The sequence below is a fragment of the Phalacrocorax carbo genome, chromosome 1 (genome assembly GCF_963921805.1).
Source record: "Phalacrocorax carbo chromosome 1, bPhaCar2.1, whole genome shotgun sequence".
Classification (NCBI taxonomy): domain Eukaryota; kingdom Metazoa; phylum Chordata; class Aves; order Suliformes; family Phalacrocoracidae; genus Phalacrocorax; species Phalacrocorax carbo.
Window position 1 is genome coordinate 198,234,361 of NC_087513.1, and position 24,363 is coordinate 198,258,723.

A 24,363-nucleotide genomic window follows, 5' to 3' on the forward strand; every position below is an offset into this window, starting at 1 on the left:
TTGGCTTGCTTTATTGTGGATGGCTCATGGATGGACCTCCTTTTGGAACAGGCTGTTGTGACGTGTTACAACCACGCTACTTTTCCAGTGGCATTTATGACTGCAGTCATATGTCCTGCAGCCTCTTGGCTGCAGTAGCTGGCACTGTGCAGCAGCAGGACATCTCAGTGCCCTGCTGTCAGTATGAATGTGACACTTGGCAGAGGAAACCTGGGGTCTTGTGCACAGAGTGATGGCTGTAGATGGAGGAGAACATACTGCGGCTGCCTGCACCTCACCCCAGATGAAAAATGAAACATTTCTAGAAATGTTGCTTCCTTAAGATCTCATCTGTACTTCCCTTTAAAAAATGGTGTTTGTCTCAGCTCGATGTTGCAGTTAGCCTGCCTCTGTACCACACAATTGCCTTCACCCTTCCACCCATGCCTCCCTGTACCAGAGCAAGTGGGAAATATCTCTGATGGTTGGTTTTGTCACTCTCCCTTGGTCACCTGCACAGCACAGCCCCAGTGCTGTGCGGTGAGGTAGGAAACGGGGCTGCTGGGTTTGGGCTGCAGAAACCCCTCATCAGCCGGCATCAGGGCTGTGCTGCCACTCTGGGTCTACTTGTGCTCTGCAGCCTCCTTAGATAGGAGTAAAGCAAAAAACAAGTGATAGCTCATGCCACTCCTCAGCAAAACATGTAGGACTGACTAGATCTCCCTCATGTGCCTTAACCAGGTAGTTATGGCTGTTCCCTAATCCCAGTGAGATAAATGGGTGTTTATACTTTCTGAGCACACCTTAGCCTTTTTCCCTTTTCGCTTTGCCTCTTTCATGTTCCCCCATGCAATTTCATGTTTACGTGCAGCTGTAGACCTCCACCTATTCAGACAAACACCTTCATGTAATGACCAGCTAGTAAACCAAAACCAGCATCTCAGGCTTTTTGCAGCCTTCCTGAATGATATGAATTTTCCAACCTATCTTAAATGATACTACAGAGAAGAAAATAATCTCTTTACCAAGGATATTGTTCAGCGTTTTGTGGCTGCTAATGTATTCCAGGGACAACCTCATTGAAGGAAAAGACTTTCCTGGCACAACAAAAATTAAATCAGCTGCAGCTGCCAGATAGTTTCAGCTTTGAATTGTTTGAATTTATTGGGTCTGGAGTTGGTTCAATGAGGCATTTCATGTCTGCCTTGTGTCAACAGTTTGTGAGCCTTGAAGCAACTCCAATGAACCCTCCCTCCCCCCATGCAAATTAAAGGCAAGGCTGCAGCAGCTGTAACCAGAGGGCTAGAAGCTGGAAAATGTCACACCACAGCTGAAGTGAAACTGATAGAAATCCATGATGTGATGATCTCTTTACAAAAAAAATAAAATTCCAAACAAATGCAAACTACATTTAATACTCAGCCTTTTCCACAAGTAACGTGGAGAGGGTTTATATATAGAAGGATATTTTGAAGGTTAACAAATATTTGTGTATCTAACAGTTCTTGATGTTAAGTATTAACAAACAGTTGTACGCTAACAAATTATTATCAAACAGTTGCTCACACTAAAACATAAACATAGCTTTTAAGAGCCACCTAACTGGAAAGCTGGATTGGGAAGCAAATTGGCTCAGCTAAAAAGTCTGTCACAGAAGAGGGTGAGGATTAAAACAGGAAAATGGGCTTCTAAGTAAGATAACATGAAGTTGCCTGTAACCATAGGAAGCTTTCTGCACTTGTTACAGTATGACGAGAAGGAGGTCGCCAACATACATAATCTATTGATCCATTGAGGTTTAGCAGTTCTCTAACACTTTCCTTTCAGTCATCCAATTCCTGAAGCAGTATGTAAGCTAAAGCATCTGTTTTTCTGGACTGGGGAAACTGATTGTGTTCCAGTTACCTGATCTTAGCCTGTGACTCCCAGGAATTCCCAGAACATGCTCTAGTTACTTGAAAAACCTCAAACTGCCTCCGTAATTTATGCCTGCAGGACAAGAGAGTTGCAACAGAAAATGAGATTTTTTTTTTTTTTCTCCACATCATGGAAATAAATCCAGTGCTCTTGTAGCTAATTTGTTGCAGACAAAGTTATATAACAAAGGTGCGTGGGTAGACAGGTGAGTTTTGCTGGAGGGCAGTGTTTAGCCAGCGCTTTAGCTGGTAGCCCTTCGAGTCATTTCCTAAATGTTAAGGGCTGTGGCTTTGGGACTTTTTTTTTTTTTTTTTTTTTTGTGGTGGTGGGTTTTTTTTTATTACCTTTTACTGTGAAGACTTTGCTTTCTATGCTGTGGAAGCTGAAGGTACAACTTGACCCTGTCTGAAGTGTGTGTGGAGGAAAAAACCCCACAATTTAATAGTGAAACCGTAAGATCTTAGACTGCTGAAGCATCATCTAATGCAGTGTTTCTCCAGTTTTCTGGGTCTGCTTCCTTTTCAAGTCCCTCTGTCTTTGATTACATTTCCCTCTTCTCAGAGGGTGAGAAGTTCTTCCACATTAGGGGGAAGGAAAAGTGGCTGTAATTGCTACAAGTATTTACATTCTCCAGGGAACAGGTAACTACCTTTAATTGCTGGCAGCAGCTAGGCAATTAGCTGTTCTCTGAGTAGTATAAACACTTTATGACCTTTGAACCCTCCTTTGAGAATCCCCTTGAGACAGAAGCATCACAATTTGAGGAAACACAGAGCAGAAAACACACAGAATTGTGGAAAAGCATCTGCACAAGAAATGTGGTTATAAAATTCAATCTGTCATTGTGATGGTAATCTTTTATTGGTTTCTGAAGTTCTTAAAGTTGTTTTAGGCTTTGTAAGAAGCTATATAGATTGCACTATAAAAATACTGTTATACTAGACTGAGCCATAAAGAGCACAGTCAATAATTATGCACCAAGACAAGGAGCTGTCATGATTTTTCATTCTCTATTTACCTTGTTAATTCTGTTTCCATTCTTCATTCAACAACACTCCAGAGAAGCCTGTGCTCATGTACCATAGGGACTTTCTCTGCTATGAATTAAGCTCAATTTTGAGGTTCTTCATGTAGCAAATACATGGCTGCATATGGTGTTTATTCTTTTTTTGTAATGCTATTGCAGTCATGATCCTTCAACTGTAAAAGATATTCTCTGCTGTGCATTCAGAGATCTATCAGCTTTGGTGATTGTGGCGTTACGGTCATGCCAGGTATGTCTGGTTATTCCTGATTCTCATTGACTAGACTCTTATCTAGTCTCTTACTTCAGTCTCTTGTTCTGGAAGTGCAAGTTTTTATGTATCAAGGGTTTCTGTTTAGGGCCTGCCAACAAGTTCCTGTAAACTGCAAAGTTGGAAGACTGTCCTTCTGCAGACTAGCATCTGTTGCAGGTGATTGTCTGTTACGTGTAGCATAGGGAAAAATGAGTAACACTAATTGTATAAATCGGTTGGCTTTAACAAGTTTGAATGGGCTGGGACTCACCTCAATGACCTCTGTGGCATTTAGAAGCTAGGATCTAGCCTGTTCACTCATCTGCAGTGTACCTGAGATGAAACCTATCCTCCACTCTTTTTTTTAATGGGGAATCTCTTCTCTTAACATGAAAAAGGTTTTGGCCTTTCAACTGTACAGAATACAGTTTTGTTACAAGAAACAGTTAAGTGGTTAATGATTAATGAAATCTAATACAGAGTTCTTGGGACCCAAACTGTGTTTTTTCTAACAGATATTTTCTGTGTAATTAGACTTAGTCCACATCAGAAAAGTCCACTGCAGTTTTAAAATATTCTAGCATGTTTTTTCTCAACACTTTTGCACCCTTAGCAATTTAGCAAGTTTAAAAACAGCAAACTCATAGAATAGTGTTTCATGAATGGCTCAAACTCAGCACAGGTTTCCTTGCTGTAGTGTATAACTAGCCAAAGATGTAACAGCCAAGAACACTGCTTGGAGTTGAGCTATGCAGTATAAAGGAAGGCTCTTCCAGCCTGAGAAATTGTCCTTTTAACTGCTGATCTGGCACATATATGGCAACTAGGCGATTTTTATATGAGTATTTTAAAGTAGAGTATAAAAGATTCCTTAGAATTATCTACAACCAGTAGTCTGCTATAGTAATAGCTAGCATGTCTTTCTTACAGTTGCATCATATTCTAAAATTTACCATGAATAAGCAAGGATAAATGTTCTGCTCTAAGATTAAAAAAAGCCACTTTAGAATTTGCAACAAATACTTACATGAACTAAAGAAGTTCTTAATATGAATTGTCATCTCTAAGTGATGAACACCAAGTGACTGGACATAACTTTCCATCTTACAACTGAAATAACTGTAAGTAGAAAAAGAGGGTATGTCAATATGTTTGCTCCTGTGATGCAGTTTCCTGAAATGGTGAAATGATGATGTGAAGCCAATAATGTAACACGACTCTTTATATATTCTTCATTCTGATGACGGCTTGTTCTGGCTTACCAGCAACTTCACTTCCTGCTTATCTATGCTGGAATTTACACTTTCGGCCTCTTTTTCTTGCTCAGGTACACAAGTGCAGCCTACTGGGATAGTGACGTAATCTTCTGTGTAGACGTAACGGCCCCCAGCACACGACGATGTGCGACGGAGGATGACTGTTGGCATGTACACGGGGGTGCTGCGGAAGTGAAAATTCTCCTCACCAAAGATCCCCATGAGGCAGCCTTTGCACAGACAGTACGCTTCAGGAATGTATTTAGGATATCGTGTGGGATCATAGGAAATTCTATAGGGAAGGAAATAATAAAGATTCATTAGTATCTCTAAAAATAGGTATATTCATCTGGAAAATGTCATTATAATGTCATTTGACTGTAAACATTTATATGATGTTTTTGTCTTCTTTGCCAGGTGTTCTGGTTTCGTCTGGGATAGAGTTAATTCTCTTCCTAGTAGCTGGTACAGTGCTGTGTTTTGGATTTAGTATGAGGCTTGTTGTTGCAAAGTAGTGCTTACACTAGTCAAGGACTTTTCCAGCCTCCCATGCTCTGCAAGGTGCACAAGAAGCTGGGAGAGGGCACAGCCAGGACAGCTGACCCAAACTGGCCAAAGGCATATTCCATACCATGTGACGTCATGCTCAGTATATAAACTGTGGGGAGTTGGCCGGGAGTGGCAGCGATTGCTGCTCGGGAATGGCTGGGCATTGGTTGGTGGGTGTTGATCAGCTGCATCACTTGTTTTTCCTGAGTTTTGTTCCTCTCTTCTTTTTTTGGCTGTTGTTTTCCTTTTCACTACATTATCATCATCATCATCAATCATCATCATCGTTGTTGTTGTTGTTATTATATTTCAATTAGTAAACTGTTCTTATCTCAACCCATGAGTTTTCTTACTTCTGCCCTTCCAATTCTCTTCCCCATCCCACTGTGACGGGGGGAAGGGTGAGTGAGCGGCTGCATGGTGCTTAGCTGTTGGCTGGGGTTAAACCATGACACAGGAAAAAGAGCTGTAGCTGTTGCTGTCTGCCTTCTTGTACAGTGTAAAGAAAAAACAAGAACAACTTCTAGAACTGATCAGGTCCTACAGTGCACACTGAAGTACGAAGTGACTGGCTTTCTAAAATGTGAGATTCAGGGGTTTAAGCAGAATAAGTTTTGCATTTTGGACTGAATGCGTAAATAGAGCATTGAATAGGACACTTTTGCATTTCCAAACATTTGATCTGCCTTGAGTTCTTCAAAAACTGGTACAAACCCTTGTTATCTTTATTACTGTTGAAGCTACATGATGTTTTAAATGTTATGATTTAAATAGAATTAAATTGTACTGTTATTTCTGCAATAGTTTTTGCTCCCTACTATACTTGAGGGTATAAAGGTGCCTTCCTCTTGAAAGCAGAACGCTGTATTTCTTTCTCTAATTCACCTCCACTGTCTCTTCCTCTAACCAGAGAAGAGTAACACTAGTATGTCCACACTGAGATGAACTGCAAAGTTAATGGTTTTTCTGCCCTCTCCTGCTATAGTTTGAAGTAAAGCATTGCCCCAAAGCTTCAGGAGTAAGGTATTTGTTGTCTTAAGAGTGTGTTGTTTGACCCTTTCTTTTTGCTTGTTAATGCCCTGTCTCTGGAAATTCCTGATTAGCAGGAACTGGAAAGCTTGTAACGGAAGTACAGCTTGGACGAAGCACAGCTTGGACCAACGAAGCCCAGGTTTCAGCATTCCTCTCTGGATGTTGCTGGATACAGAAACAATGATGTGATACTATGGTCTCAAGTCATACAGAACCTGGCTGACCTACAGCCATTGTTTTTAGCAAAGGGAGGAGAAGCTGATAAAATCTGGTTGGTTTTTTTGATATAGAAGACTAAGTACACAGCAGAGTACACATACTGGAGTGTGTAGCCATGCTGCATATTGTAGTGGTGATCTATTTGTTGCTTTGTTCTTTACCCGCTTTTCCTGCATATAGTGGAAGTAATTGCTGGGCATGGAGGTAACTTGTACATTATTACAAGCATGTCATTATTCTAGAAAAGATGTTTGCACCTCCAGAAAAAGAGGATTTTTAAATATTTTTATCTTGTATGCCAGCTGTCCTCTTTGTACCTGGTAACCTTACTCCAGATCGCCTTCTGCTCTCAGTTACAAAACTAGCCCTGCTTCAGCAATGGTTGCACTGTCCCACTGGAGAGATATGATGGCTCTTTGGCTGGAGAAGCGTTCAGCCCAGAAGCACCACCAGCCTCGTGGTGCTTATCCTGCAGAGCCCGTCCGCATTTGGAGAGGATGCTGACCCTGAGAATGTTACCAGAAGCACTTACCCACCTGTCAGCTAACAGAAAACCCTTTTCTGCCCTTTCCTGCTGCTCCTACTTTCACACAGTAGGAGGTTAGACCTACCCAAGGTGCACAGCCGAACTATCCTACAGGCTGTAACTGGCATGCAGAGCACATGAAGACACGTTGGGAGGTCACCTAGTCCAAATGCTTCCATCACACAAACTCAGATGTATTTGCCCATGTTTGTCCAGCCTGTTCTTAAAAACCTTCAGAGGCGGTCCCCAGCCTACCCAGAGGCTCTGTTTGCAGTATTTCACGACCTCATCACTTGGTAAGTTTTCCTAACAGTGAAGCAGAGCATTTTTTTTCTTGCAAACTATATAAATAATTTCCCATGTTTGCCCAGGAAATTACAGTAGCTGAGGCTAAAACACTGAGTAACAGTCAAAGATTTGATACGAGAGAGAATGTTCAAGCCTGTAATGTTTACTGTGAAGTGCTGCAAAAACATTAAAACTTCTTGCACTGGGTTTTAAGCCATCCTCTATTTTGGGGTCAGGACAGGATCACCACAGATGAAGTGGGACAGTTACATAACAAAAATGAATCAATTAAATACCTGTCATCAATATAATTGTTTATGCGATAATACAAACTACTGAGTATACAATGCCCCCCTTCCCACAGCAGTTTCAAAATAAGTGATTTTGAAAACTGCAATAGATTTAAAGTGATTCCTGTGTGGTGCTTCCCAGGCTTTGTACCACTTCCTTGTATATCAAAGCATTTGCCTTTTACCTTTTCAGGTGGTCTCTGAGATGAGGTTTCAGCTGTGGAAGGGGCAGCATAAGTCTGCCTCAAGCTGTGATTGCAGTCACTCCTTGTCAACAGAATCTGCACTTGCCAAAACAGGCAGCCTGGCTCTCCCCCTGGCCTCCACCCCTGGGTTGATGCTGATATTCTTCTGGTCACAGGATTAGATCTGGGAATTCATCCAACTGAAAAGTAACTTCATCAAAAGCTGGATTTTTGGCCCTTCAGCTATCTTGCCACATATACACAGAGCCCTACATAAACAAGCCAGTGTGAACAAGCAGCTGAAGGAAGCTGCCGTTTTCAGAGGTATCACCAGTTTATCAGGTTAAAACAAATCTAGAATCACAGCTTCAGCCAAACAAAAATTTGATTATTCTGTCATCAAAGAACAGACTTTTTTTTTCCAGTGGCCATATAATCTGGATTCTTCGTCTTATTAAGGGCTGTTTTACAGAAAAATATGACCAGTTTTCTCACAGCCAGACATCTGTAATGTCGCGGATATTTTTTGCAAAGCTTCTCTGTCCCATTTATACTTGCTTACTTTCCCCAGGAAATACCCTCATGTTACAGGATCTCACACCAATGAGAAATAAAATGTCTGGTAGCCAGCAGAAGAGAAGAAAGTGGAATACAGGTTTTTCTCCCATGAGACATTCCCATTTCAAACTCAAGTGTGAATAACTTCAGTGGTGGATTGTTAAAACACACCGTATGTCAAGTCATTGGTATTTCCTCTACTGTATTATCTCTAGCACCTGGATTATGATGTTGCTGGAAATCAGGAACATGCTTCTGGACGCAAATAAAAGTTTTGACTAATAACAAAAGAACACTGTCGCTGGAATCGTGGTCTACAACAAGCTTCCCCTCCAAATTCCCATGTGGCAAAAGTCAGGTATAAATGAGGGGGATTTTTGGAAGGATACCGTGGTCTCTACTTTCTGTAGAAAAAAATCTATTGTATTGTTAAGTTTGCTGGAGATACCTCTACTCCATCATGTGAGAATTGGAAGGAATTAGAGAGGATACAAACCCAAAGATGGATCCAATATATAGATGTGGTTTTGCATCCAGAGCAGAACTTTTAAAGCTGAAGACTCTCAGTAATGCCTCCTGAAAATAAACACTGAACTCAAATGTCACTAATCTATGGTGCCATATCCAAGGTTCTGCATCTTCAGCTCAATAAGAAAGGCCATATAACTAAAGCCTCATTTTCATCTTTCTAGGCATCCCAGCCTGATTTGGGTCTGACCTGCTAACAAATACCAGTAACCTTGATGTATAAATGCAGCTGTGTGACCTGCTCCTCCCTCTGTTTTCCTTGTATTGAACATAATCACTCTGTGCATATAATGACCTCAGCCTCTGCTGCTGTACTTGATGTATCTCCATTACTCCAAGCACTACAAGGCATGTTTTTTATGTCTTCTCCTAGAACAGGGCAAACACTATTGATCAGGATAATTAACTTCCTAAAACACATACTCCAAGTTGCCATTGACTTTTTCCTGTAAGTAGTGAAAAATGCACCTAACTGGGGTGGACAAAACAGAAGCAGCTGGGAAGAGTGGTGGAGAACCAGAGAAATGCAACTTTCCACTGGCACCCAAGCTTCCCCTGCATCCTTGTGTCATTTGCTTTGGCCACTGCTGTGAACTAGACAGCCCAGTCATTTCGATGGGGGTTGGTTGCCCTTGTCCTGTGAACTCAGTTTACTGGTATGTAAGGCTAACTCTGCCCAGCCAGTGCTTCTGATTTACAAACGACAGGAGCAGTGAGCTATGCTGGGCTGCTATGTTTCAATCTGCTGGAACAAGAAGCAGGTTTGTATTGAACTGGAACTGCTAATGAAGTGTGACTAGTTCTAGGCTGCTTTTCCTTATGACCCTACGAGTGTTTTGAGAGCTCCCAGTGAAAAACAAACTTCCTGCCGTTTAGGTACTAAGCCTGGAAACTCAAGAGAAAAGTTTCTGTCGGAAGTAAAACTTTCACGTGTAGTACTTTTAATAATATTATCACTTTCATACTTTCCAAGCTTCTAAATCCAGTTGGTCAGATGCTGTGTTGGGGCATGCAGATACAGCTGACTCTTCAGAAAATCACTGTTAGCACTAGGCTAACAGCTGGATGTTATCAGAAGTCTAATAAGCACATCATCATCCTTTTACTTTGCTCTCTGAAATACTTACAGGATTAAGAGCTAACAACTTTTCCCCCTCTTGGCAAGACATTTTTTTCTTTATAGCAGGTGTTCTTTTGTTCACATTGTATTTAGTTTGTTTTATATACGGGTAGTAAGTACAGTACTTGTATAAAATAGCCTAGTGCTAACAGTGATTTTCTGAAGAGTTGTACGAACATGTACTCAAATAAAAAGGATGCAGTTCTGTATCCCCTTGTATTCTTTCCCTTGTCTGTGCCACATGTTAATGTTAAATCCTGGAAGATGTCTTGGATAAGGTTCTTGGAAATCACTGGAGTATTATTTAAAGGAAAGCCCTCTTGTATGACTTTTTTCAAAAGCACTGCAGACAAGCTTGGCTTTTACGAGTAAAAAATGCCCTTTCCTGTATTACTTTTATTAAGATTTTATGTAGGTGAGCACTAAACCAAGGATGTTTATAAACAAACTGGTTTTTGAAAAGCATTAAAAACAAGCTGGGCAATGTTTGAGAGAGGGACTAACTAATATGGGATTTCATGATCAGATCAACACTGACAATAAAAGTTAAGTCTCTGGAAATGAACCCTTAGTAAAAGCAGGATTAGGCCACAGAGACAGACGCCATGAGATTTGGAAATTCAGAAACAGGAATGACTTCTTGAATACACATAAAGAATTTTTTGCTAAATTTATGCAGAAGTGTGTCTGCATAAGCCTCTGTATTCCTACAAACTAGCTATGAATGCTATTACAACCTTAAGACAACAGAGAATAAAAATAAAGCTGATGTATACAGCTGATTAATAAATGGCATCTGTGTTGTGCAGCACCATGACTGGAATCCCAAATCAACACTACCTGTAAACGCACTGTGACTTCAGTGGGATCAGATTTTTCAACCATTACTCTGAGCTTTATGATCAGAGCCTGCAGACGTTTAGGCACACATTTAAAATTAATCCTTTTTATAATGGCGCTTATCCATGAGCAAGTTGTGTGTGCATCCCTCAAGCTGAGCTGGCATTGGTAAAGATTCACCATGCTTACGGCTTCCCTAAATTTTAACAAGCAACACCCACCTTGTGCTGTTGGCAGGGATCCATAGCTGGTAAGACAACCTGTATCATTAATTCTTATGAGGCAGTTGTGAACCATAGCAATAGCCAAGGACCACGGCCTTTGCCAGTACCTCCTTGTACAACCACGCTTTCTGGATTTCATTGACTGTCCATGTAATAATAATACTAAAAAGGACAAGCAACTCCTGGATGGATGTCACAAATTGGCACACAGTCAGCCTGATGATTTCACTGCCGATCTTCTGCCGCTGGCTCTATTTTTTAAAAAAACTGGCTAATTCTCAGACCAACTTCCTGAAATGCTGAGCAAATCCAGTATGGTCAAGATTTCATTCCACTCAACTGACTTCAGGGAACTCTGCTGGCTCTTTATAGCTCTGCAGGGTGAAGAGCGATTTGGGTGATTAAACTTTGTGCTCTGACTTATATACTGATCTCCTGTGGCCGGCGGGATGGAATTTCAGTATCGGGCAGATGAACTAATATTTTTCCTCTAACTTTTGCCTCAAATACCAACTGTTGGTTGCTGCCAGCAGCAGGATCGTGGACCATATGGATCTGTGGTACAATCCATGTGCAACTCCTGTATCTCTGGGTTGCAGCAAGCCAAAATGATGTAAGTCTTGATTTTGTATAACCAAATTAAAGACCAAGTAATAGAAAATAAATAGTGAGAACAGAACAGAGACAACGAAATAAGCCACACAAGGATTATCTGAGCTTTGAGTCAATCAAACCTAATTCTTCCACACTTAAATAGAATTACAAACTTTGATACATGCGATGCATTAGGGTGAACGTTATACACAAATCTCTGAGATATTTAATTCTTTCTCACAAATGCCGATATGAAAAAATTTCAACTGACTTGGACTGAACAGTCATGTGAGTGACTCAAGAAGCAGTGTTAAACAGCTGGGAACAGGTGCCTAGGGAGATACACAGGGGAAGGCAAGTAGAGCCAGACTTAATATCTTTATTATTAATGACCTGGAATAGGGAGCATAAACAGTATGTTAATGAAATCTGCAGATGGTAACAATGGGAACTGCTGCAACACCAGTGAAGACAGAGAAACAGCATGAGGTATCTCAGACAGTAAAATGCAGGTCAAAAAGAAAAAAGACCCTTTATGCATAGAGCAGAAATCAATTGCCCTGTAACTCTTTAGGGACAGAAACGAAGTTGGAGAGCAGGATGTCTGTGAGACACACTGAATTGGGGCAGGCATCTTGATGCAAGTTTCAAATAGTCAAATTCATGCTTTGAGGGGTGTTCTATCAGGGTGTACAAGAGAGGGCTGCCTACAGTGAATAAATTTCTGAGCTGATGATTCAGTAGGCGATTCAGAAGACAGCAATGAATGAGTGAAGGGGAGCAAAAATTTATGTGGAAAGATTAAAAGACGTAAATGTGAGTAGGCTTGTCAAGAAAGTTCTGTATTTGAGAGCTGTATGCAGTTTTTCAGATTAACACCCCAGACACGGAGAAGAAATTGTTGGGATTGTATAAGCAAAATTGGTTAACCACTGACAAGACGTAATGTGCCATTACTTGCAATCTTCAACGGAGAGTTGCACGTCCCTTTTAAAGATATGCAGCAGCTCTAATGGTATTTGGGAGCTTGCTTCCAGGGTAGCCAGGTGAACACCACAGATCAGACCAGATCTTCACAATGCTTCAAAATCTGGCTTCAAAAATCTATGAAATAGCAGGTTGTAATAGCAAATGCACATTACTGTTCATAATGAGCAATTTTGCATTTTACACTTTTATTACACATCTTGCAATGCCTGTTGCTGTCTCATTGCACACCAATGATACCGCAAAAATGCTACTGATAAATCTGTAAATGAGATTTGTTAACTAGACAGTGTACTCAGGCCTCTGCACCCTAGAGAAACAATTTTTCCCCTAAATATAATTTTAGATTTTGCTTTTAATGGTGTAATACTTTTTTTTCCCCACTATCTTTTTACATTTCTAGCTTGGAGATGTCATCAAGTTACTTGTATGTGAATGGTTAATGGTCTGTTTGAAAACATTTTGATGAAAAGTACAGTGGATTTACAGTTTCTTAATAAACATTTTGTAAGCCAGGCCCCAAAAAGCAGCTAGTTCTCTGTTAAGAAATAAGCCTATACAGAGCTCCAACTGAAAATAAATACCTGACCAACAAGATGTGAGCATGGAAGCACTGTTGTCAGACCAGAAGACCAATTTTTGCTAGCACTAGGATTTGGCAAAGCCAATGTAAAAAACACTTGAGCCTAATGGTAGGTGTTCTGTTCATCATACTTGCTTTTTTCATGCTTAGGTAGCTTAAAAAATCCTCAGTCTGCTTACAGAAAATGTATTACTAAAAATACTATTTCTAAAAATACTTGTTTATGAAAGGCTTATTGAGCAAATAAACCATTTCTCTCTCAGTAGGATTACTTCTTAAACTAAAAGTGGGCAAAAACCATGCCACAAAATAAATGTTTATTGGAGATCACTAACAAGGAGATATTTAAGTTTGCTGAATACACAGTAACTGCATCAAGGTATATACAAAAGATAATATACCGAAAGTAGCAAGAGAGTCAGTTTCTTCTAAGTTTGTACATGTTTTAGCTTCCTGTTGTCTGTAGCGTCTTTACAGAAAGCTGAAAACAGAGTGCCCAATTCTGTCAGTCTTACTCAGACAAAACTCAGACTTGATAGCAAGAATGTGATCACATACAGGGTTTAGTGTACTAGATCAGTGGTCTCCAAGCTTTTCTAGAGTTCCCTACAGAAGTGCAGACCCTTGTTTTGTGTGTTAACCTAACAACAGACTTTATTTAGTTATTTTTCTGCCCCCTTAAAAGTAGACTGTCAGCCCCTGTTCCACTTCAGGGGAGGGGGTTTGCAAAGCGTAGGCTGGAAATATAGATGTAGAAAATTGCATTCCTTGCATACACTCCTACAGCAAACTGGACAGCAAGCCCCTGGGAGTGTTTGTAGCACAGTCTGTGAAGAATCAGCTTTGCTTGTGTAAGAACACACACTGTATTCTGATATATTTTAGAAACTAGCACAGTGTCTGGAGTCACACCTCAGGGAAAGCATCTGAGCCCCTTTGGAGATGCTACAGAGTCAGGAGAGGCTTTCTTGGTGATGGTCCTTTGCTGAGGGTTCTCTCAGTGAACTTCACATACAACAATATGCTGAAGTGACTTTTTGAGGGGTGGTCTGTGCTCCCAGGCAGGTGTGTGTGTGTAAGCTCCATCTCAAAGCTTGCTCTACCTCACTCATTTTTCATTCCTCCCTCTGCTCATTAGACATACTCCTCACACAAATTGTTTTTACGTATTTACCTAATGTCTGTCTATTTGGACGTCTACTTTAACACCCTTCCGTCAGGCTGCTGCTCGGTGCGGCCGACACCCCTTAGGACCGGCGCCTCAGGGCTCTGCGCGGGAAAGGCGGTGAAGCCCCATAGCGGGTCTGACAGAGGGGGGACCCACACAGCGGAACCGGCTCCCTTCGTCCCGGCACCGTTTCACCCCTCCACGCGGCTGAAGCCCCCCCGCTCCCCCCGGTGCCCCGGAGTCACCTGTAGGCCCACGGCGAAGCGCTGCGCAGGTTGACGGGGAGCCGGAACCTCTTGTCGGCGGCCGGCCGGCCCCCGGCCGGGCAGCTGGCGTTGTGCTGGCGGCCCGGCGGCTCCGGCTGCAGGGTGTGGTGGAAAGCGCTGAGCATGCCCGCCGCCAGCCGCCCGTACAGCTGCTCCAGCAGCTCCTCGGGCCGCTCGCCGCAGGTCCGGGTCCGCGCCGGCCGCTTGGGCGCCTTGACGGCCTCCGAGCGGAGCGGGAGCAGCGCGGCGCACAGCAGCGCCGCCAGCACCTGCAACGACGGCGCCGTCAGCGGGACCGGGCGCACCCCCCCCAGCTCCGCACCCGCCGCGCCCCGGAGACCCCGGCCCGGCGGTCGGGGCGCTTCCCCCGGGCTGCCCTGCCCGGTCCCCGGCCGGCACCCCCTTACCCTGCCTCGCTGCATGGCTGTCGGGCTGCTCGAGGAAGCCGAGGAGAGCGGCGGGCTGCGGAGCCGCGCCGTGCCACTGGCTCTCTCGGCGGAGGAGCTGTTGGAAAAGTGCCCCGCTTCTCACTGCATCTCCCCTGGCCTCGCATGCCAGGAACATTTTAGGCGCTCACGGAGGAGGCGAGCGCTTACCGCCGGGAGCTGCGCTCGGCGCGTCCCCGCCGTCCTGCCCCGCTGCCCCCGGCCACCGGGGACAGCCCCGCAGGCACGGGCGGGCTTGGTCCGCCGCCGGCCGCTGTCCTGCCCCGGGGCCGGTGGCAGCAGCCCCGCGGGGTGACACGGCCAGCTCTCCCTGGAGGCTGGGGGGGCCGTGAGGGCCCCCCGCGCGCTGGGGGCGCCGCGTCCCCTCCTCCGCTCTGTCCGGAGGGGAGCGCTCCCTTCCACGGCCTCCGCGGCATGGGGATGAGCTGGGCTCTACCCTGGGCCTCAAGTGGGACTCACTGGGCCGGGGCACGACACTGAGGCAGAGCCAGGATGGTTTTGGCCCGGTACGAGCCAAGGTGTCAAGGCTAATGAGAAAAAAAGTGGGGATTTGTGGCTGAATATAGCGCAACTCTGGCTATGTAACTGCAGCAGAGGAGGGCATCACTGCAGTCCGGACTCTTTCAGTCACTTTGGAGCAATTAGTACTGTCCCTTCTAGGGGTTTGGGTCTCCAATGTGCCTGGCTCCAGGCAGCACCTCTGGTTTGTTTCTCCAGAAAGAGCCCTGATGTGTAGATCCTACTGCAGACACTGGAGCGGTTTAAGTCCCACATGAGGATGGTGAAGACAAGGCTGCTTCAAGCTGTTTGTAGAAGGCCTCATCCACTCGTTCTTCCTGCTGAGGTGGTCTACAGCAGACACCACTACAACGTCACTCTCTGCTGTCTAAAAAGAAACCTACTTCCAAGGTGAGAAACTTGCATTGTACATATCTAAATGAGATGGAGGTGAGTCTCACCTCTCATGGCTTCTCCACCATTCTGTGCTGGTTTACGTTCACTGTTAACAGGCACATAATGCAGTCTATTCAAACCCAGAAAAATGAGCATCTGTAGTACTCTGGGTCATAAAAGATGTGGTCCACTGAAATATTTTGCGATAAAAACAGCCTTTAGAACTTGCCACTTGAATCAAATATTTGGTGCACTGTGATTAAGCCCTGCATGTCTATTGAGGCATTTGGTATAAAGATAGTTAAATACTTATCAGGAATAAGGGATAATAAGTTCATAAGTCATACAAGGACTGTGAAACCCCAGCATGGTACCACTGAAATACAAGACATCAGCTTCACAGACCATAGTGGAATTGAAACAGAATGACCCAGCATTCATAATGTGATTAAATGACTTGATTTAATGGGTTCTAAAAAGCAATTGAGTTGAGTCAAGGTGTGATTTTTAGTGGTTTTGGTACCTTATGCTCTCATGAGCAGTACCTTAACCTTGACCTGTATGGGATTTGAATCAGGTTTCGACTCTGAGGAAGGACTTCTTTCAAACTGAATTCAAAACTCTCCTTTGCAGTCATATGCTCCAGTGACAGACTGCGGCAAGGCATCTGTCCATTTAGCCCAGTCCAGTCCAACCCACTGAGCCCCATGCTGGACCTGGCCTAGTGTTACTTCAGCACCAAGTGGTATGTGTGGCAACATGGATAATATTTATCGTGAGAGATGTCTTTATATTACTCTTCCTGTGACAAATCAGTATCTTTTCTCAATGCTTTCTGACTAGCATGAGGATGTCACACTTGACCCATGCACTTACTTTATATGCACTGACATTTCTGGGAGAGGTCTGGCTCAAAAAATCAGAGCAGAGGGAAACAACGGCACAGACATTAAATTGCCAGTGAGTTTAAGGCTTTGAGTCTCATGTAGACAACATTATAATTCTGTACATTAGTTTAATCGTATTACCTGGTTAGCCATCTCATTGATTCAAATAGTAATAATAAGAATCACTGAAGGACAGTGAATGAGCTTGCATTACACGGGAGTTGAGAGAGTGCTGTGCCAGCTTTCATGGCATTTCTATCCCAGAGGCATCTGAATCATAAAAAATTGGCTTATATACTTCAGCAAAAGATGGATTCTACTATGACTTTAAGAAGTTACTAAGATATTATTAAGGTACCAGTATCATTGTCATTGACTTTGATTTATAGTTTTCTAAGAATTTGAAGGGGTTTAAAAAATCTAAATAATGAAATATTAGAAAAAAATCTTTAGCAATAAAAAGCCTGCCCTGGATTCGATGCAATTAATGATACTATTTCAATCAATAAATTCAGAATAGCATCCATATGCACCTTTATGTGAATATATAGGGAATTCCATGGCTCGTGGCTGTTTTCTAAGAGCAAACAGACAAGGCAGTGAGATGTTTTCCTTCAATGGCCTCACATGAAAATTCCCAGCAACAGAGTGCAGAACATCCCACTCTTGCCCTTGACAACAGCTGACCCGGTGGCAAGGTCCGTATGGAGCCCACAGACTGCGTCCTACCTCATCCTGCCGGCTGAAGGACATGACTCTCAGCTCTTTGTAATGGCACCGAGCAGCCATTTTGTAAAACCTGACCCACTTGTTTTCATATCCTCTGTGATTGGCTCACGGCCATTTCTTGACACTAGCTACCCCTTCCCGTCAGCCCTAGAAGGGCCTCAGAGCTGGAAGTCCCCTCCCACAACATGCACAGGGGCCACTGTGTAGTTTCAGACACCATTTCATGATGGGTAGTCACCATTTCTGACAGTCTCATGGCCCACATGTTTTCATCCTGGTCTGTGGCTGGCTGGTAGGACCAGCCACCCCTTACAGCTTTCCCAGCAATATGTGATGACAGGAAGCCCTTGCCCACTCCATACATGGAGATGATGTCATACCCCCATGCATTTCACACAGTTACACAGTTTCCAACTGTGATCAGACTGTTGTCATGTTTTGAAACCATCATACCCACATGATCTCAGAGCACCCTATGATGGGCCCCCCACTTCCGTTATGTCAGGAAGTGTTCCTGTAAAATATACAGATTTATAGAGATTTCTGTACATACGTATCGACAAGTTTCCCCAAAAAGACCACACAAACAAGAACCAGCCAATGGGATCATGAATCAGAAAACTTTATTTTGAGAAGAGTTTCACACAGAGAAGGTGGGTGGTGCAGAGCTCCCCTTGTCCACAGCTCTGGGGAGCTTCCAGCTGCCTGTGAGACTGTGCTGCGTTACAGACTGTGGCTGTTAAAGTCAGAGTAATATCAACAGCTGCAGCAGCCACCCTCCATCGCCATGGGCAACCCTGCCTCCCTGCCCAGGGGTCTCCCAGCCTCAGGCCAAGGCTGCCAGTCCCCCATCTCCCAGGCAGCCAGGAGACACCCATCCTGGGCTGGGTGACATGGGCCACTGCCAGCTGCTGCCCACCGTGACGTGGCATCACTGCTGTTGGTGCCAGGAGTTGGTGTAATTTTTTATTCCTTATCTTTATGTCATTGTCCCTGTAGAAAGTAACAAATCTCGCTGGCTGAGTGGCTGAGGGCAGGAGTGCACCATGGTCTGGTCGTGTCCTTGTCTGAGCCTCCAGTTCTAAAAGAGAAAGGAGGAACAGCCACTATCTGTTGTGCCACAGGCAACCCCTGCCTCCCTGCCGTGTCCTGGCTCTCAGAAGGCCAGCAGCCCTCCCTTCCCTGCCCTCTTGCATCAGCCCTTGCTCACCTGCCTGCCTCCAGCCTGGGCTGGCTCACCATGTAGCCCTTTTGGTACCCATCCTGGGTCGCTGTGTCACCAACCTGCTGTGATATGGCCACCACCAACGTTCTGCTCGCTGTTACACAGCCACCACGTTACTGGGGCAGGTGAGCCGGGGCTGATGGAAGGCACAGCCCTCAGCTGGCTGAGGAAAGAGGGCTCTCGCTCTTCTGCCTTGCTCAAACATAGTGGGATGGACAAACACCATAACTCAGGCTCATGGGGAGAATGGCTGATAAGGAGAGCCTGCTGTCACCTCTGTCTGTGTGGGGACAGCCTTTGCCCAGGACTATGGTCACCTTATGGCCCCTCACCACCCCATCCCATGCCACCCCACCTCCCCTTGGCCACCCCCTTACTGTCAGGACCAGATGGAAGGAGGTGGAGCTCCGCATGGGGATACAGACAAATAAATGTGGTGTCTAAACACTGGGGAGGAATTCAGGTGTTTAACATACTTATCTACTGCCTCTTTGGCTGTCTTAGAGCCTAATATCTTGTGAGCATGCAGGAAACTGGCAGATAGGACACTGGCCCTGGGATCAGCCACGTGGGATACACTAGGGCATCTCAAACTGCACTAAATGCTTTTATTGTAATGCCTAGAAGTCCACTGGCTCCATTGATGGACAGTTAGCTCACACCTGGCTGCACAATGCAGGATTCAGTCATCTGGAAACAGGCTCCGCAGTGTCACTTTGAGTAGTGTGAGGAGCCTCACACTACTCTCTCTGTAGCCGCTACATCAGGACAGGGCAGGGCTGGCATAAATGCAGCACTACGCTGGTCTGCTCTGCCTGGGGTGGGTCTCAGCACTCCACGACCTCCCAAATGCCACTGGATATTTGTCTGTCAGGAACCGAACACTCTCTGCACAGAATAATTCAAGTGCTTAAAGCTGGGTCTCGAGTGCATTTCAGATACCTGTCTGGCCTGATCTGCAGAGGCCACTTGAGAGACCTCCCATAGATCTTATGTCATATACGGCAGCTCTATGTGGATGTCTTGGGGAGTCTGAGACATAGCTCTACATAAATCTGTTTTGGGCATTTTAAATGTATTCCTACATTCAGACTTCTAAATTTGGTTGTAAACAATGTGTTGCTGACAGATACCATGAGAGACTCGATTCTGTGTTCTTGTGGTTGTGACCATCTGAACTGTTTCAGAACTGTGTCAGAATGGGATGAACCCACTCTTAGAAATGCTGGTTTTCTTGTGTACGTTACCACTAAAGATGACCCTTTATTTTGCTAAACAGCATTTAATCTTACAGGTTATAATTATGTGAATGGATGTTGAATCACTTATTGCAGAATGCCTATCTTTCAGTAAATCCTGAAAACATAATGACCACAGAAATACATGTCACAGCACTGTAGCAAGAAACATAGCTTGCTGTAGTATCTCATAGGAAAGAAATACTAATTTATGTTAAAACACAACTGATTTCAGCCCCCAACACTCACACTTTCATACAAACACCAAGATGCGTGTAGGTAGTCCACTGAGCAGTCAGGCACTGACACCTGTATCCAGGGAGCCTATCTAGGATTCCTTTCAGTGACATGGAGGACAAGGACAAGCCTATTCCCTACACTTACTGGGTTCTTCTTAGGAGGGTGCCGGTTTTGGTTACATGGTTACTAACAGTTGGAGAAAATATATGTCATATCAGGGGAAAAAATTCTATTCAAATACTTTATCATTGGACCGTTAAGATAACTTGGAAAGTTTATGATTATGAAAACCTGCCTGTAGGTGTAAGAATGGAGCCCTTGCCAGACACACCAAATCACCAATAAGCAACCTCGCTGGGAGTTTCTTTTGGTTGGGATTGTTGTCCTCCATAGCTGCCCTGGCATGCCAGCCAGCTCCAGAAACTACGGTTCACACATAAATAAAACACATTATTGTGACAAGCATTATTAATCATTGCACAGTAATGTGCTTGTCACAACAACGAGACAACTGCCCTAAACTGGCATATTCCAAATGCCCATCCCCACCCTGCTACAGCAGCGTGTACATGAACGTGATCCCATCTCTATCTGAAATAATGCCTTGAAAAACATTTTAAAAATCATCATATAGATCTTCAACTTGAACAAATCATATTTTTGTACGGAACAAACACTCAGCTGGCATCACCAGCAGGTATAAATCTTCAGACAGAGAATTAAATGACTCCCCAAAGATATCCTTCTCCCTCACATTCTGGTTGCAGATACCCTGTCACCCAGACTGCTGATTCTGTTCCCATTCCCTCTTCCCTGCATTTCTAAGCATTATAATACCACCTTGCAGCTTCCATGGCATAACATCATCTACAGCAGGATCTCAGTATTATTTTATATTTTACAGTTTCTAGGCAATTTAGCTTTGCAAAACTGAATTCTTGTGAAGTGGAGAATCCTTAACGGCCTTCATTTTGCAAAGGTGGAAACTGAGGTGGAGATAGGTTAACCATAGCCTTTCTATTGAAAAGCTGAGCATCTATGCCCCTGAAATCAAGAATCAAAGCTTAGCAAATTAGATTAGTTTCTTACGGTCTCATACTACACTTGCAAAAGAACAAAGGAGAGAAATGGCCCTTCATCATAAGACTCGCAGAACTATTTATCCTTTTTTTGTGCAGTATTCATTTCCCATGTTACTCTAGAATGACTTCATTTTAGAAGTAATGAGTTACGCGATCTCTAGTGAAGGATATTCAGGGTGAAACATGAAATATGTGAATAAGAATCCTTTGATATTGTGGAGTTAGGCTTGTTTAGAAACAAATAAAGAAAATTCTGCCCAGGTAATGATTTATATTTGGCTATTTATGCTGCCAAGATACTTGCCACCAAGGTAACCAACTGGAGTGTCCACAGCCTATGCTCTAAGAGGCTATTCTCAAAGTATTTTTTCCCCGTTTGCTTCTGAAGCAGTAATTCACATAAAAGAATCTAGAGAGAATCAAGACAACAAATGTCTGTTTCAAGGGACAGGACTGCTGCAATTACTTTCCACAGAAACTGAATTTCTGCATGTTTTGTAAAATGACAGTGACTCATAGTGCCATTACCAGAGAGCCTACTGTACGAAGAGAGATTTTTCATACATGTAAAGAGAAAGGTAACTTTGTACCTAGCTGAATCCAGCATATCCTGAAGACAACTTACAGAATTCTCAGGTCTGAGAGGTCAACTGAGGATTGCTTAATATTGTGACCAATATATTTTTCACGATAATACAAGCTAAAATAGCTCATGAGTCAGTTCCTCAAGAGGATTAGCATTTTCCTGGGTTTAATACGGCTGTCTTCCTAAGATTAAAAAAACCCCAAACCCTAATATAATAGCAGTCCTACTGCATTTACCAGAATTTTATTCAGGAATTCTAAAAGATCTACTAATTCCAAAATCATAAACACAAAATCAGGGTTTAAGTGGTGCTGGAAGCACATACCTGCAGTGGGGCTTCTGGAGATGAAGTCTGTTTTGCATGACCAAACCTGACTAAATGTTTCTGCTTGAATTTCTGGGATCAAGGTAGACTTACTTAGCTCATGCAGTGTTTCCACTCCTGCAGTTTCTGAGACCTATCTCGGGACTGAGGGCATCCTACATCGCAGCAGGGAATACAACTCACATTGCACCTGAGCTAAATGCCAACCAGGCTAGCTCCAGGACAGGAGCAGGGTCATCACATCAACATAGCACAATAATCATAGATAACCCAGGTAATTATTTTAGACACAGCACCCACTGGCATGGCCATGCTTCCTTCAAGACCTGAGCTGCATGAATACGCAGGTGTGTTCATCTACCAACAACGTGAGGCCTTCCAACAACATGCTGACATAGCACTTTGGACAAGCACACTGCTTCTTCTGAATAGATTCCAGTTACATTAGTCCGCTTCAGGGATCACTCTCCAGCCCTGAGACCAGGTGGGATGTCCCATCTTATGTTCCCTCACACAGAATGTCTCACACAGCAGAAGAACCAAACATCCACAAGTTAGGAAGCAGCCAAGTTAGGCTGCATTTAAGCTGCTTAATGCTTAATTAAGGTTCCTGGCCCAGGCTAACCTTTGGGTACTGCAAGGAAATTGTCCGGGAGATTGCTAATAGTCACGGGCCAAATCTCTACCAGGGAGTGGGCTACTGGTCTTACAATATGGATGGTTACGCATCAGCTCCTCTGCTTGGGCCTGCCCTGGCAATATGGCAATGCTGATTGCCATAGACAATCAGTAGAGACATAGCCATAGTTAACATAGTTTTGAAGGAGCTGAACCTGGGCTAAATCATTTTGACTGTGAGCAGGACTTGTTATTCCAGTGTTGGAGCTGGATCTCATGGCTTTCTGTAAGTTCAGAACAACCTCAACTGTGCTTGCAAAATAACACGCAAATACATCATAAGCCAGAGCATTATATAATCAGATCCTCATGCTATAGGAAACAACTTGTTCCAGAAGTTCCTTGGAGCCTGTGGAGGAGTGGAACAAAAGTATAATTCTTTGTTTGTAAATCACAGAATTTTACATAATGTACAGTCAGGCATCTGGGCAAACTGAACCAAGAAACTGCTGCTGATCAAAATCTCTCTGATATCCATAGCAGTGTTTCTATAGACTAAGTCAGCCTGTAAATCATATTCCAAATTATTAGTGAGTCACACCACCTTATCCTGGACATGACTATGCGATTGCAGTGTTTGGTTAGATGGTCTACTCAAATGGTTTTGTATTAGAAGACCATGACAGTTTCTTGCCTGTCTTCTCCTTTGCCCTGTTTCACACTCCTACCATTGTGCCATTAAAGAAGTATTTCTGACCACTTGCGAGACATCTTATGAGACCAGGCAGATGCTTTTAAAACCTGAAAAGAACATGTCACAGAGATATGAAGAGAACTTTCCAGTGCCACTAGTTGGGAAACAGTCTAATCACCAACAGAGAATGAGCTTTAGAAATTTCAGAAGACAGAATCCTTGCATTTCTAAGTGTAATAACCAAAGTCTGACCATTAAACCAAATTTACCAATGTTTTAAAAACAAATCCCTGCTGCCCCAGTGAACTACTTTTGCAAGTATTTATTAGGAAATTCTGAACACCTGACTAATATTTTTCTCTGAAATGTGATACAAATTAGGAATCCCATGTTCCTATTTAACATGTCTCAATGACTTCAGATCAGATTTGTACAGTTCATAAGCAAAATGATGATTTCTGTAACTAACATCTTTACACACACTCAACCTAGGCTGTAGAAAGCTACCTGTGGTAGCCAGTGCCACACTCCCCAACATAAGATTCAAAAGCTGAAATCTAATTAGATTGAAATCCTACCCATGCTGACCATTCGAAATAAAAAAACCAACCCTCATCTTTGTAATTGCAAAAATACCTGGGAGGTTGCCAAGAGTCTGCAAAATGGCCCTAGCTCAGCTAAGCACAGACTAAAATTAAGATGCTTTCTTCAGTATCAGTATTGAGTGCTTTGCTGAATTGGGGCCTTATAGATGACCAATGTCATATCCAACATTTTCAGAAAGTCAACTGACAGATCAGTAAGTTCTGGCTTTGGATGAGGGATGCTGGACTTTCAACCTTATAACATTTCTTTGAGGTATTCTGCAGTGAAAGGTGAAATTTTAGAGACTGCTGTGTTTCCCATTATCATCAGACACATCTCTGAAAGCAAAAGCTTTATGCACTTGATATAGTTCGCAATGAGTTTGAATACCTGTGTAGTTTTAATGCGTGAGTAAAATAACCTCAGCA

General features: G+C 43.4%; 1 protein-coding gene across 1 annotated transcript; it reads right to left on the reverse strand.

The window, feature by feature from the left end:
- Positions 1-179: 179 nt before the first annotated feature.
- Positions 180-15,157, reverse strand: IL17D (interleukin 17D). The gene is made up of 3 exons (XM_064441177.1): positions 14,794-15,157; positions 14,366-14,655; positions 180-4,721 (listed from the first exon to the last, which is right to left on the reverse strand). Exons 1-3 carry the CDS (start codon positions 14,806-14,808, stop codon positions 4,406-4,408), a joined length of 621 nt encoding a protein of 206 aa, XP_064297247.1. The 5' UTR covers positions 14,809-15,157; the 3' UTR covers positions 180-4,405.
- Positions 15,158-24,363: the final 9,206 nt, after the last annotated feature.